The sequence below is a fragment of the Vidua chalybeata genome, chromosome 9 (assembly GCF_026979565.1).
Source record: "Vidua chalybeata isolate OUT-0048 chromosome 9, bVidCha1 merged haplotype, whole genome shotgun sequence".
In the NCBI taxonomy this organism is placed as follows: Eukaryota; Metazoa; Chordata; class Aves; order Passeriformes; family Viduidae; genus Vidua; species Vidua chalybeata.
This window is the reverse complement of record NC_071538.1, coordinates 3,791,441-3,806,374: the sequence shown is the minus strand read 5'-3', so window position 1 is coordinate 3,806,374 and position 14,934 is coordinate 3,791,441. Positions and strand designations below refer to the sequence as shown.

General features: G+C 46.0%; 1 protein-coding gene across 2 annotated transcripts in view; it reads left to right on the top strand.

Moving 5' to 3' along the window:
• The window catches only part of RASAL2 (RAS protein activator like 2), a 163,058-nt gene that overhangs the window by 136,112 nt on the left and 12,012 nt on the right, over positions 1–14,934 (top strand). For both annotated transcript variants that reach the window (XM_053950712.1, XM_053950711.1), the window contains exons 7-14: positions 233–331; positions 1,105–1,659; positions 3,472–3,616; positions 6,260–6,404; positions 7,298–7,534; positions 8,179–8,380; positions 10,689–10,888; positions 12,117–12,978. In XM_053950712.1, the coding sequence (XP_053806687.1) occupies positions 233–331; positions 1,105–1,659; positions 3,472–3,616; positions 6,260–6,404; positions 7,298–7,534; positions 8,179–8,380; positions 10,689–10,888; positions 12,117–12,978 (2,445 nt within the window). The remainder of the gene's footprint in view (positions 1–232; positions 332–1,104; positions 1,660–3,471; positions 3,617–6,259; positions 6,405–7,297; positions 7,535–8,178; positions 8,381–10,688; positions 10,889–12,116; positions 12,979–14,934) is intronic.

The window sequence follows — 14,934 nt, the reverse complement described above, 5'->3', positions numbered from 1 at the left end:
ATTTTATATAAATTCTTTTGTTTCTCTAGTTTCATATAACCTCAAACTTCTTTTGCTCTCTGCATTTTGTGGGCTTTTCATCCTCTCTGCCTTCTAGGCTGCTGTATTTTTACCTCCCTTTTTCATATTTACTTTGTTACTCAAGCATTGTTTATCTTCCTCCTTGCTTTTTGCAGCCTCTTTCATGTCTCCTAGGCTTGCCTGAGCTCAGTCTGTCATTTATTCATTCCAGGTAACCTACTCCAAGGGCAGTAAATGCTTCAGTTGTTCCTCTGCAGCAGAGAGGGACTGGTGGATGGAAAACATACGCAGACTATCGCAGCCAATGAAGGTAATAGAAACTGCAAAAATAAGATTAGTGGGGGAATGGAGGTGGTATGATTGGATTTTAGTCCAGTGTACCAGGGCTTCCCACAGATATATCCTCAATTAATTTAGTCTGGGGAGCCGTCCGCTCATCCGTGTATCTAAAGCTGCCGTGTGCTATTCCAGGGAGTGCAGTAGGTCAGACCTTTAATGAGTAAATACACACCAGCATGCTTCCTGATCCCTGCCCCAGAGCCAGCCTGGGATGCAGGCTGGATTTCTGAGGTCATGCACCTGGGAAAGATGGGGTATGGCTTCATAAGGGTCATGTTTTAATCTAGGAGCTCAAAAAAACCAACATTAAACCAATTGGAGCTGGAGTGAGACAGGGAATCAAGTTACAGATCAGCTGGAAATGTCTGATAAGTCACTCCATAGCTGCAATCCTGCCTCCCAGGGACAGGCTAACAGTGCTCTGGGATTCCTCACCAGTCTGGCAGCTTTGGACAGGCTCTTGTGCAGAGTGTTTGTTTTCTAAAGCATTTCAAATACAGATTTTGAAGAAGAAAAATATTCCAGCACTCTTGACATACAATAAGACAGCCCTTTGCCTCTGTTTAAGAAAATGTCCAGTTTTCTAGAGATTCCAATTCTCTCTGGATCAGACAATCTGATTCTGAATTCTGACTCTGTCCTTACCTCAGACAGAAAAGGCAGCACCTTTGCTGCCACTTCAGAAGATGAAATATTCAACTTTTAGGGGTTTTGAATCAAAACTGATCTCTTCCTTCTGCACAGGACAATTGCCATCGAGCTGAAAACGTGCTTCGCCTCTGGATCATAGAGGCCAAGGACCTGACCCCTAAGAAGAAATACTTCTGTGAGCTGTGCCTTGATGACACCCTCTTTGCCCGCACCACCAGCAAAGCAAAAGCAGATAACATTTTCTGGGGGGAGCACTTTGAGTTCTACAGCCTCCCACACATTCAGAGCATCACAGTTCACATCTACAAGGACGTAGAGAAGAAGAAGAAAAAGGACAAGAACAATTACGTAGGCCTGGTCAACATTCCCACGGCCAGCGTGACCGGTCGCCAGTTTGTGGAGAAATGGTACCCAGTCAGCACCCCTACAGCCAGCAAAGGCAAGGCAGGGGGGCCTTCCATTCGGATCAAATCCCGCTACCAGACCATCACCATCTTGCCCATGGAGCAATACAAGGAATTTGGGGAGTATGTTACCAGCAATTACGCCCTGCTGTGCTCCGTGCTGGAACCTGTGATCAGTGTCAAGAACAAGGAAGAGATGGCTTCTGCCTTGGTGCACATTCTTCAGAGTACTGGGAGAGCCAAGGTAAGCGCAGGTGGCTCCTGTTGGAGTGACTGTGGCTACTGATAAGGGGTTCCTGGTGGAAAATGGGAGGCCCATGACAGTAAGCAGCAGCAGCATATGTGATGTACAAAGTGTAAGCGGGAGGACTCTGTGACTTCATGTTATTCTGAAAATCAGCACCTACCTTTGAGTGTCCCTTGCATTTCTAAAATCAGGATGTAGGTTAAGAGATAAGTGAACAGGAGGTTGGTGAACTGGAGAAGTGCTTCTATAAATAAGCCTGTGGTACAGTGAGCAGAGGGTGTCGGCGCTGAGTCAGCGCTGAGTCAGCTGATCAATGCCAGCATCGATTTGGTCAGTGTTTGAACAGCTATTTGGGGCATCTATACCAAGTTAATGGTGATCCCACCTGCCCCAAGCCTGCTCTTAGGACTTCTGGGTGCACACTGCTTTCTTCAAATGAGTTGTGGGAGAGTATCCTGCAGGTCATGGGAAGTTCTGGGAAGCATTAGTGTGCATTGATCTATCTGGCTGCTGACTGCCAGCTGCTGTGTGAGTAGTGCCACGCTGGAGGCAGCTTCTGCCAGTGAATCCAGCTAGAGCAAGTAAAGCACAAATCAGAAAGACAGAGATGTGGAAGGATGGCTGTAAACAACATCCAAGGGACAGCCTCACCTAACTATTCCAGAAAAGGTCCTTTTCTGCTTGCCCCTTGAATCCTATCTTAGGATGGCTGGTGCCCTGTGACAGTGTGTGTGACAGGAATACCTTCTTTAAGTGATCTGATGAGAGAAGCTGGTAGCTAAGATTATGTTGAAACCCTGCTAGAAAATGGCTCTGGATTGCTGCAGTGCCTGCTGCAACAAGTAGATAAATTAGTATTATAACTTTGCATTCCTGGTGTGTGAAGTTTTGAACCTCTTTTTATGGGAGGCACCAGGTGGCTCAGGCTGCCATAAAGCTCCTAAGAGGGTGTTTCCAGCTCATACTTCTGCTGATGGGGATACAGCTGGATGTTCCCAGTTTGCACCAGGTGAAAAGAATTCTCGCAGATTTTGTTGAAAAGAAACAGCAATAATGGACTGAAAACCAAGAGTACTAAATGTTGTTTACTCACATAAAGTTACCACTTCAGGAAATAAGTATTACTGTAGAATTAGACCCTATATCAGGAGATTATTCTCTGTATCAAGGCTTGCTGACAGTTCCTGCCTGGACAATCAAATACAGTTCAAGTTAGGCCATGTAGATAACCAGCAAGTTGAATGTTAACTTCTTTTTTCCCAAATCCTAAAGCACTCTTGGTTTGTAAATTTAATTTATTAAGCCAGTCTTCTTATTTAAATATCATCAAGCTGTAATAACTTGTGTGTCACTTCTAATTTGGATTTTTAGATCCATGTTTATATGCAATCTTCCTTATAAAGATAAGGAATAAATATAGGAATAAATATAAGGAATAAATATAAAATAAGGATAAATATAATAGTACAGTTTCCTTCAGCAGACAAACCTCTGATAAACAAGCTGCTGAGAGGTTCTGTTCTGGAGCTAAACTGAAACACAAGCTTGGCTGTAAAGGGTTTTTTTTTTTTAGAGACTTTTGCTTCACCCTTTATAATTTGTGATCTATATCATTTTACAAATATAATAAACCCAAGAGGAGACCTAGCTGTTTCCTCGGCCCTTACTTCATGTAGCTGCTACACCCCTTGTCTCAGGCTGAGAAATCATTTATTATCCTAAAATATCCTTCCTTCTTGGCTTCTGCAGTTAGCCTGGCACAACTGAGCTGGTTAAAATCACCTTTGCCATTTGACCTTTTTCCCTCAGGACTTCTTGACAGATCTGGTGATGGCTGAGGTAGATCGTTGTGCAGAACATGATGTCTTGATCTTCAGGGAGAACACACTTGCTACCAAAGCTATTGAGGAATACCTCAAGCTGGTGGGACAGAAATACCTGCAGGATGCACTGGGTAAGAAACCCCCTGTCTGCCACCTGTTGGCACAGCAAGGGCTGACCCTGAGCTGTGGCTGCAGCTGGGAATGTGGGATGAGAAGGAACAGCCTCAGCACTCAGCCTGAGTGTCTCATACACAGATAGCACTGTCTTGCTCTCGATGCCCTTCCTCCACATGGAGAAGGGTGCTCTTGGGTACCTGCAGGAGTAGCACCCAAGGCAAGGCAAGATTTGATGTAGCTGGGTCCCTCTTCAAGTTTGTATTACCATGTTCTGTTTTTCTGGGTAACTTTCTTTTGTGTCTCTAGCATGATAAATAGGTGTAACACTACAATTTCTTTGTGAACAATGGTGGTTGTTTGATCTGATATATAAAAAGGCTTGAAAAAGGGGTTTTGACACATAGTCCTTAGAGAGACAAGGCCAGGGAGTGAGGCTGCAAGGCTGCCAGCCATCCCAGGACAGGAGATCAAGATGCATCCTCTCTGGGAAGCCTCTTGCTTGCGTTTTCCCTGAGTGCTCATTATTCACCGACTCATTAAAACTGCCTGGCCATTCTGGGATCTCCTACTCTCCCCACCAGGGTCTTCATGCCCACTGTTACATGCCAGGGTGGACTCTGATAACTTTGTTATTGTCCCCCCTTCACCAAAAGGTTCTGCTCTAGTCCTAACCAGTGCCTGGGGAATTCCTGGCCACACAAAGTTAGCAGTAAAGGGGACCAAACCCAGGCTGGCTGGCTTCTGCAGGCTCACCACAGTCAGCTTTTAGCAGCTCCACACAATCTTCCTTCTCCACAGTTGCACAATGAGCCACCTACCCCCTGTTGTTTCTGGGATGAAGAAAGCTTTGGAAATTGATACAAGAGAAACAAGACCAGGCCAAAGCCAAGTCCCACACCACATCCTTTCACAAAAAGGAGAAAAAAAAAGCCAAGCTGCCTGCTTTCCCAGCAGTCTCACTTGTCCTCAGCAATGGCTGGCAAGGCATCAAGGAGATAGCTGGCTAAATTAGTGCTCCAAGGGTCAGTGTAGTCAGCTCTGGGATTATATCCAGTTTGGCCATTTCTGAAGTGTAATGAGCCTGTTCTGGTAGTCTTATTCTCCTGGGTGGGACGACTGAGTGTAAGTCACAGTTGTAGGCTCTCACCTGGTACAGAGAAACAAGAAGCCTGGTACTTTTTGCTGTGCTTCCCAGCAGGCTGAACATCAGCTGTGGGACCACTCCATTACAGCTGACTGCAAGCTCCTTAATGTGCAGTAATTGCATTAAATATTTTACCATTAATGACTTCCAATACATCATTTAGCACTGAGTGATAAGATGGTAAATCATAGGCAGGAGAGATGGAAAATGCCCCTAAGGCTTGTCCAGCTTGTCTGCAGCTTAGGACAACTTCATTCGTGACAATATCCCCATCTAATTCTTTGTCAGGTTTTAAATGTCATTTTACTCAGCTGCCCTGTTCTTTGAAAGGATTAATGACACTGTAGTTGGTGATAGCAATGTAACATGTATGTAAGGGAATCTTATATCTGAATCTTGTGGGCCACAAAGAGTAAGCTTCAAATATGTTTAAGGATAAAAAAATATTACCCCGTAAACAAGAGTTAAAACAGAATTGGCTCAACAAAAGTGATGCCAACAGTTTTGCAAGTAAGAGATTTAGATGCCCTCGGCAAAAATTCAGAAAATTGTGGTGCCTGCTTTGCTTGCAACATCACCAAGCTGAGATTTGGGAAGGGGCTGAGAGGTGTTTAAGGGGTTTTAGGAAAGTAAAAGCTAAAAACAAGCCCTTTTTCCACAAATAAGCCTTGTGTTAGCTCAGAGCCAGTGAGATCATCTGAGGAGATGAACTTGAAAGACATGGAATCATTAAACCAATGAATAAAGGGTTTTTCCTAGTGAACACCCAACAGCTTAAAAATCACTTGGAATGCCTGCATATAGAGCAGGGAAACCACTGACTGTTCATTCCAGTCTGTCAGACAAAGCCAACTTCATGTGGTTTGTATGTGAGCAGTTTCTGTTGTGATGCTGAAAGGGAAGGGTGACAGAAATGCCAATGAGCTTGAAAGATGCAGGCCATAAAAACGCTGTAAGGTCTTGATATAAGAGGTTGAGAAAATTAGCAGCATCTTGCTAGTGCTTGGGTATTACTCTTATTCCAAGGGCAAGGTGACACTTTTTAAAATTAAAAAAAAAAGAGGCAGATATAGAAATAATATAAATAAATATCATTGCCAGCACATTTTCTGGGGAAATGATGAAGACAAATAGCACACAGCTTCATTCCTAGGACTGTGGATAATTTCACAGTTGATAACACAGTTTGAACACCAAGTCAAATCCTCCTCTCTAGGCCATAAGGGAAGTGCCTACAGGGTTGCTAAGCAGAGCCATCCTGTTTTTACACCTGTGCCTGGGGACAGCAAGGGCACGGGAGGCTGAAGCATCAGAGCCCAGGCTGTGCTCTGTTGGGAAAGGGCTGGGAGGAGTCATGACAGACACCCCAACAGCTGGTGTCTGGAGGCTGAGCTGCAGACACCCAGAGCAGCACAGGCAGTTGCCAGGGAAAGACATAAGCAGGATTTAAAGGTGTGTCAAGTAGGCTTTTCCTGTAACTACCCTGGTTCCTCATCCTCTTCCCTTTTTCCAGGGGAATTTATAAAGGCTGTGTACGAGTCAGATGAAAACTGTGAAGCAGATCCCAGCAGGTGCTCACAGAGTGAATTAGCAGATCATCAGTGCAACCTGAAAATGTGTTGTGAGCTGGTCTTCTGCAAGATTATCAATTCTTACTGGTAAGGCATCTTCCTTCCCTCCCTTTGTCCCCTGTTTGCTCAGGGGTGCCTGTTCCTCCTCTGAGGGTGAGGGAGCAGCAGTGGGACAGGGAAGGAGCACAGCCCCTTCCATCTTCCCAGGCTGCCTCTGTCCCCTTTCCTCACTGCCTTCCTGCGTGTGACTCCGGATTGCAGGTGGAACCTGTGGCCAGACTGAGGGGTCCCAAGCCACAAACCACACATCCCCAAATCCTCTGCCAAGGGAACACATACTGAATGTGACTGGATAAGGAGGGAATAAAATCAGAAGATAATAGCTTAGCTTGGACTTGGCATAAAAAGCTGCAGGTTTTGATGTGTACAGAAGACTTTTAGACCCTTCAGATGTGTGGAACTGAACAGGAAGTCACAGGGAGGAAGCACTGGCAGAGAGACTTCTATTAATCTCTGTTTCTGAGTAGCAGTGGAAGAAGAGGGGCCTTTCTGCTTTGGCATGAAGCAAAGGCATAGTACTGAGAGCCTAACAAGCAAGGTAAAACTGTCAGATATGGAGATGAGCTCAGTTTGCCTCGTTTGTTTTCAGTATTCTAACACCCTGTTTGCTCCAAGGTAGCAATGGATAAGTAACTCCTAGCTTGCAAATCAGCATGTCTGGAAATGGCTTCACTTAACACACATGAACAAGGGGTGCTTTAAAGACTACTTAGGTGCCAGCAGATTAAATGGGGATCTATGAATAGAGGCTTAATGACATTACCTAGCCGAGAGAGAATGAGAAAAAAATAGGGAGGTAAAAAAAAGAGCTGATGTTTTCTCACAGATCAGTATTTTGGGTGACTGATCACCAATTCAACTTTTTGCATCTCATTGCCAGTGCAATTTTATCAATTTTATTTCCTTTTTTTGCTTTTCAGTGTGTTCCCTCGTGAGCTGAAGGAAGTGTTTGCATCTTGGAAGCAGCAGTGCCTGAACAGGGGCAAGCAGGATATCAGTGAGCGCCTGATCAGTGCCTCTCTCTTCCTGCGCTTCCTGTGCCCTGCCATCATGTCCCCCAGCCTCTTCAACCTCATGCAGGAGTATCCTGATGACCAGACCTCTCGCACGCTCACCCTCATCGCTAAAGTCATCCAGAACCTCGCCAACTTTGCCAAGTAGGTGCTGCCAGGGAAAACCAAACCGGTGGCCTGCCTGACTCCTAGTTGTGCTCACAAGCAGCTGAGTCTCTGGCAAACTGAAGCCAGCTTTAGGAAAGGGGGAGTCTTCTCACTTAGATGAGAACACTTGAGACACCTCAGATAAATTCTCCTTACATGCAGACTGGAGCTGTGTTGAATTCTGTGGAGGGGACACAGCATAAAACCAAGGAGAGTCATGCACTAGCATGTTAGTCTATGTGCTGTTTCAAAGGGAAAAAAGATCCTTGCTGTTTCAAGGATCATGATTTTCATGTTTTCTCCCTCCAGAATTCTCAGCTGAATGATACAAAGGGCATGGCACGTCTCCTACATGGGAGGAGAGAAAGAGTATCTGTGGGAGGGAGCAGGGAGAGATGTGATTTGTAATATAAACAGTGAGGTAGTAGTATTTAAGTAAGTACAACAAAGCTCTTAAATTGTCCATGTGGTTTTTTTCCTCCAAGATTTCAAAATCTTCAGATTTTTTTTTTTTTTAACTCCAAATCTTCAGAAAGGCAGGTCTAAAGTAAAGTGTTTAAGTAATTATCTGTAAGCACTTGTACTCTGTATATTGTGTGGAGGTTATTGACTGGGTTTCCTCCCACCTCCCTTTCCTGCAGGTTTGGTATTAAGGAAGAGTACATGGCCTTCATGAATGAATTTTTGGAACATGAGTGGGGAGGAATGCAGCGTTTTCTGAGGGAGCTCTCTAACCCAGATACCATCTCCAACATGCCTGGATACGACGGCTACATCGACCTGGGCAAAGAGCTCTCGGTGCTGCATTCCCTCCTCTGGGAGGTTGTGTCCCAGCTTGATAAGGTAAAGCTGTTTGGAGACCCGGGAGGGCAAATCCAGGGATGGTACCATAGCAACAGTAAGCACTAGGGAATATCAAGGGAAGCCAGGAGCTTTGGAAGGGAATGTGTGATGGTGCTGTTTCACAACTGCTCCTTCCGTGATTTTGGATCAGGGCTGCAGCAGGGTGTGTGAGGTGGTTGGGCTGCAGACACTTTGCAGAGCCTTTAGGAAGGTCAGCTGCAGGCATTGCTTGGAAGTGGACCTGAAATCCCCTGGGCAGCCAGTCCTGTCTCGCAAGTGAGGCATTTGGACAGGAAAAGGCCATGTTGCTGTGCCCTTGTGGTGCTAAGGGAGGTGCTTTGCTGCACACCAGGCCCTCCCCTGGTTCTAATGGAGGAATGAGTTGGCCCTGTGGAGCTGTTCTCATCCACAATTCAATCCAAAGCCTGCTGAGATGCTGTCATTTCCGTAGCCTTTGATTTTGGCAAACAAGGAATGCCGTGTAAGAAGCTGGATTCGTTCCGAGTGCCATCCTGTAGCAGAACAAGATTCTTTCTGCTGTGCCGTGTGCTGAGATCATGTGCAGTGTCCAGGTTCTGTTCTTCTGATCCCAGCAGACACCACCAACAATGCTTCCATTTAGCTATAGAAGGAGGAAAGGCAGAGCTTTGCTCTTCCTTAGCTATGTGGGTTTGCAGGAACCAAAATCACTAAAATCTTGCTAGCAAAGGTAGTTGATAAGGCCCAGAAAAGCTGAACTGTGAGTCTTTTTTTTTTTTTTTTTTAAGTGCTTGAAACTGTTCCATGCTTCAATTTTTAGAGGTGCATTATTTTGTCCATGCTCCATGTATATTACTCTTTCTTTTGAAACTGGAGAAGTAAGGTGAATAGCAATGCACTCAATTTTTATTACATTAGGGTTTGCCAAAGTAGTTACTGGTTGTGTATCTATTTTTTCACTGTACATTATTTAAAAGAAAAAAAATCTGAGCTTGCTGCATCAGAGTAAATTGAAATGCCCTTGACTCAAAAGACAGTCTGTATATTAATCTTAGTTTGATAATAAGTTATGATGTTGTTTTTCAATTTACCTCATACATATACACAATGTAGATTCCAAATGTATGGATCTGCATGGCCCTTTCTGTAGGTTAGATGTATGGATCTATCCTAGCAGCCCTTGGGAGCTGGTACAGTGGTTTCCTGAAAAGAGAATTAAGGGGTAAAGTTACATGCATTATGGCTTTACTGTAGGGAATGACTGGGAAATAATGAAAGGAGCCACCTTGGAGATTTTAATAGCCATAATGCTGTATGAAAGTGTCTGTAAAGAGACCTTTCTCTGGAGCCAAACTGGCTGAATACCTGCTTATGGGGAAAACAAAGGTATCTTTGAGAAGAACATTGGTTTTGTAGCAGAATTTAATTTTTTTAATAAATCTGCAGTTCCTTCACCTTCTTCCTGCAGTCCCAGGAGCCTGGAGATGCCCTGTAGCTGATCTCCCTGCAGTGGCCCAAAGGGGTGAGAAGCCAGGGCCTGGAGGAGCAGTCTTCCTTGCTGAAGGCCAGCTGCTCTTACCCTCAGCCTGGCCAGCACTGCTCTTACCCTCAGCCTGGCCAGCACTGAGCTAACCTGTAATTGGAGCCACACATTTCATCCCATGCTGATGGGGTGGTATTGGGATGAGGATCACTGATGCTCTCATGCAGTTATTTTTCATGTTTGGGTAGGGAAGAATGGCTTAATTAATTGTTGATAACGCTGTGAAAGGAGATGGCATCCATGTAGGATACCAAAACTGAAAGGCTTATGAAACAAAAACCTTCCCTTTCCCCATCACCCTCAACGTCTGCAGTCCTCTCATGATCCCCCTCACCTGTTGGCATGCATTTCCTTTACCACATGACACCCTTTGCCTGGAAAGTTCCCCCAACCCCTGAATCTGTAGCCTTTGAATGCCCTTCAATGAGCAGATGCCGTAGTTTTCACTTTGACCTCACCCACCCGGGACCCAGTGTGCTTTGCATGATAGTTTTGCATTGGAATGGCAGTAGTTTTGTTTTATTGAGCATGATTTTTATTTTTGGGGGTCAATCCTAATTTCTTTTCTATTTCCTTTTCTTTCCTCAATGTCTGCTGCACCCCGTTTCGTCTCCTCCATCCATCTCGTCGCCGTCGTTGCGCTGCTCCATAACACTGCATTGCGATCCTGGCACACCCGCACACAACCACCCACCCTCCTTCCTTCCACTCCATCCCTCCACCTCTGTGCATCGGTACCAAAAAAACCCAAATCTGGCGGATGTCGTGGTGCTTGTATCCAATTAGGGTGAAAATTCCTTCCTACAGGCAACCGTGACAAAATTGGGACCTCTCCCTCGTATTCTTGCGGATATCACAAAATCCATGACCAGCCCTACACCCACGCAGCAGCAGCTGAAGCGTTTCACGGAGCACAGCTCCAGCCCAAACGTTGCTGGAAGTCTCTCCTCGGGACTTCAGAAGATAACTGAGGACCCCACCGATGGGTAGGTTCCAGCCAGGGCTCGAGGGCAGCTGTGGGGTTGTTAAAGCTGTGAAGAGTTGGAACGAGATGATCTTTGAGGTCTCCTTCCAGCCCAAACCATTCTGTGCTTCCAAGGGTTGGGGGCTTCACCACCTGAGCTGGTTGCCCGGCCCCACTGTGGAATGGGGAGCTCTGGCCTCTCTCATGGGGAATAGACCATCCCAGTAAGAGGTGCACAAGGTGGCACTGGGTACCTGGAGCTTGGACTTACCCAGGACTCAACCACATCTCTGGGAGTCAGTGACTTGAGCTGATAAAAAACCCAGTTCTGTGATTTACTGCAGCCTGAGTGCACGGTCAGCCATCGTGTTTCCTTCTGGCCATCAGGCTGCTAATGGAAAAACTGAGCCGTAGGTGAAACTTATTAGCTGTGGAAAGCAGAAGTAGTACCTCCTGTGTTCCATGCAGCATTTTTCACACTGTAACAGCTGTTAATCTGGAGCTGTGACATGGCCGAGCTGCCAAAGGGCTCGGCTGCTGCAGGCCCAGAGCAGTGCTGTCAGGTACAAGGGCCAGTTTGTCACGTGCCCCCTGAGCTTACATCCAGCTCTGAAGGAGCCTTCACACAACTCCTGCTGAATTTTAAGACCTCCATAATACAGACTCATAGAATCATTAAGGTTGGAAAAGCCCTCTAAGAGTATCAAGTCCAACCGTTAGCCCTGCACTGCCAAGGCCACCACTAAACCATGTCCTCGTGTGCCACATTTAAGCACCTTCCAAGGATGGTGACTCCACCACTGCCTGGGCAGCCTGAGCCAGTGTTGACAATCCTTTGGGTGAAGAAATGTTTCCAGGTATCCAATTTAAACCATCCCTGCTGGCACAACTGGAGGCTATTTCCTTTTGTCCCATCTCTTGTTATGTAATGACAAAGGGTTAAATGGCATCTGAAGTGTTGCTAGAGACAGAAGTGACTAAGGGAGGGAAGATTTAGTGGGAATGGTTTAGATTTCACCTGTAAAAAATAAAATAAAGATGAAGGACTTCTTGAATCAAACACAATTCTCCAAGATAAGTGGTAATTAAGGAAGAGTGTGTTCTGACTTGCACACAAAGAGCTCATAAAAGGAAGTCTGGATCCTTGAAGCTTTCAGTGGGGGGAGGTTAAGTGAGATAGAAAGACTTCTCTGGGACCTCTCGGGGTCTTGGCTGCTCAAAAATTAACCAACTTCCTTTCCACTCCACAGTGACATAAACAAGATGAAGTCTCCAACACAGGAAAATGTAGATGGACATTTTAGGGGCAAGACCTTACTGCTGGTTCAGCAGGCATCCACCCAGAGCATGACTTGCTCAGATAAGGATGAGAAGGTAAGTGTCTTGCCCAACGGACGTAGCATCTCTCTCATGGACCTGCAGGACCCTCACACAGCTCACAGTGACACCGCTTCCATGATCCACGACGTGCCTTTGCGCCTGGCGGGCAGCCAGCTCTCCGTCACCCAGGTGGCCAACATCAAACAGCTGTGGGACACCCAGAGCACCCCCCAGAGCGCTCCCCAGGTCCGGAGGCCGCTGCACCCGGCGTGGAACCAACAGGGCAGCCTCCGGCCTCTCTCATTCCAAAACCCAGTTTACCAGCTCAACAACCCAATCCCCCCCACAGCCAAGGCCTCTGTGGACTCCAGCCCAGAGAACCTGAGCACTGCCAGCTCCCGGAGCCGCAGCAACAGTGAGGACTTCAAGCCCAGTGGGCGCAGCAACAGCAGCCTGGAGGACTCTGCCAAGCGCAGCTCGCAGAGCGAGGACTCGGCGCGGCGCCCCGTGGGCCTGGACAAGCACGTGCCAGTGGTGCTGCCCCGCCAGAACAGCAGCAGCCAGGCGCAGATCCACAAGATGGACCAAGCCGTGCTGGGCACCAGGGCCAAAACGCTGCACACGCTAACGCACAGCCCTTCCCTGCGCAGCACGGGCAGTGTGTCGGGAGCCTCGGGGGCCCTGGGCATGGAGCCCATCCAGAACGGCAGCCGCTCCCGGCACCAGTCCTCGTCCTCCAGGGAAAGCCCCGTCCCCAAGGTGCGGGCAATTCAGCGCCAGCAAACGCAGCAGGTAAGGAAGTTCTGCCTCCAGGCCTCTGCTTTGGAGTTCAGCCCATTGCTCCTTGGCCTCCAAAGCTTTCTTGACCTTGAATCTCAGAATCTAAGCTGAATCCAGAGTAGCATTACTTACGCCAGTGGCCAGTAGCAAGTGTAAGGAATAGCGTGCTTGTCACCCTCACAAGCTTGGCAAGCCACCTTATCTGTGCCACTGGCATACTTTTGTACTAAATTTAAAGGAAAAAAAAAATGTTTTCCATTTACTAAGGTAGCAGCAAACCTGCTGAAAGAAACAGAACTGGAAAATTTCCCTGAATACAAAAAGAAAAAAAAACAAACCAGGAGCAGCTTTGTAGTGGTAGTTCAGATCACCATGTGAGACTGCGTTTGCCCTGTGGTGCTAATTTAAAAGCAGAGCTACCTCGAAACAGGGAAATGAACAAAGATAAAACATCACAGAATGACTGCTGCCAAAATAACAAATAAGCACAGCTGTCTAAAGTGTGGAGAAATCTATATTTCACCATGATGAAGCAATCTCTTGCTGTTCCTCAGAAAAGTGCTGCTTTTTCATTTATCATCCCAAACCATGAATAATGCAAATTTTTTGTGGAAAGGAGTGCTTATATCTACCAACTCCTAATGCACATTATCAGTTGCTCATAGGCAACTATAAATCAAGGTTTTCCTGTCAAAAAGCCAATGTTCCTTTATCTTTCTTAAAAAAAATAATAGCAATCCTGTTGTGATTTGCTGTGTATGAAAATATTTTCCTAAATGAGTTTAATTTTACAGAGGAAGTGAGTATTTCAGTGCTACAGTGAAGGTGGAAAACATGATCTGCAGGTCAGAGCTCTTGCAGGGGGAAAGCTTTGGGCTGTGAGGTGAAGCTGGCAGAACAACCTCTGCTGTGCCCAAGGTTTTCTTGGTGTTCCCTGACAGTGGAGCTTTCTTGGCAAACTCCTGAATGTTACAGGAAAACCTGGGTGATGCCTGGGAACCCAAGAGCAATCAGGGCTTTAAAACTACTTTGATACCTCAAGTTCATTGAAGTATGAGACCAGAAACACTGAATCACAAGCCAAAGCTTAGTATGCCAAGTTAGTGATATTCGAAGAAGTAATTGTTTGTTATTTGAAGTGTGGGGCATGGCTAGGTGAAGGGTTTTTTGTGGAATAGAAACAGACCTTGTGTGGTTCTGGTAGCACATTTTAGGCCAGTAGCAAGGATAAATGTGAAGGGGATGTGCATCCACTTGTTTTCCCACTGTACTTTCTATACTAATTGTTTTCACTGGATTCATTAGAGTACTTGCTCCTGCTTTATTCAGAGAAATCAATTTGTTCTCTCCTTCCCCACACCCATGAACAACGTCTTGAATGGTGCCAAATCGAGTGGCCAACATTTTTTTCAAGGCAAATTCCATTGCGTCCTTTTAATTGCAAATCTTGTTGTGGAATTCTGTTCTTGTTTAAAAAAGAGAAAGAGAAAAGAGAAGTTGGGCATGTTCTTTCTGGGCATGTTCTTTCTAGGCATGTTTTGTGGGCGTTATAATTATTAGACTCTGTTCTCCACAAGTCCCATTTGTTTCTGAATATAGAGCTGGGCCCTTTGTTTGCTGGGAGAGGTCACTTTTTGCCTTCCATTTCCATTTAGGAGGTAGGTGGGAACAGAAATGTCAGTGTGTTCCTCTGGAAGAGAGGAAAAGAGGGGAATTAATACATGATCCTAGCAGACTAATTCTTTCTTTGCCCTTTATTAGAGAATAACTTGTAACCCATTAGCTTGTGTGACTTGCCATCCGCTTGGTCTTTGACAGCTTCCACAATTTGGCTGCTGGAAATATTCTGTCCTACACTTGGAAGCTTGTTTGGCAAGGTTTGCTGCTGCTCAGCAGTCTGGTGCAGGGCAGGGGATGTACTTTATAGTCACCTTTCTGCTCTCTGAGTCCCCTGTAGGTCCAGTGGCT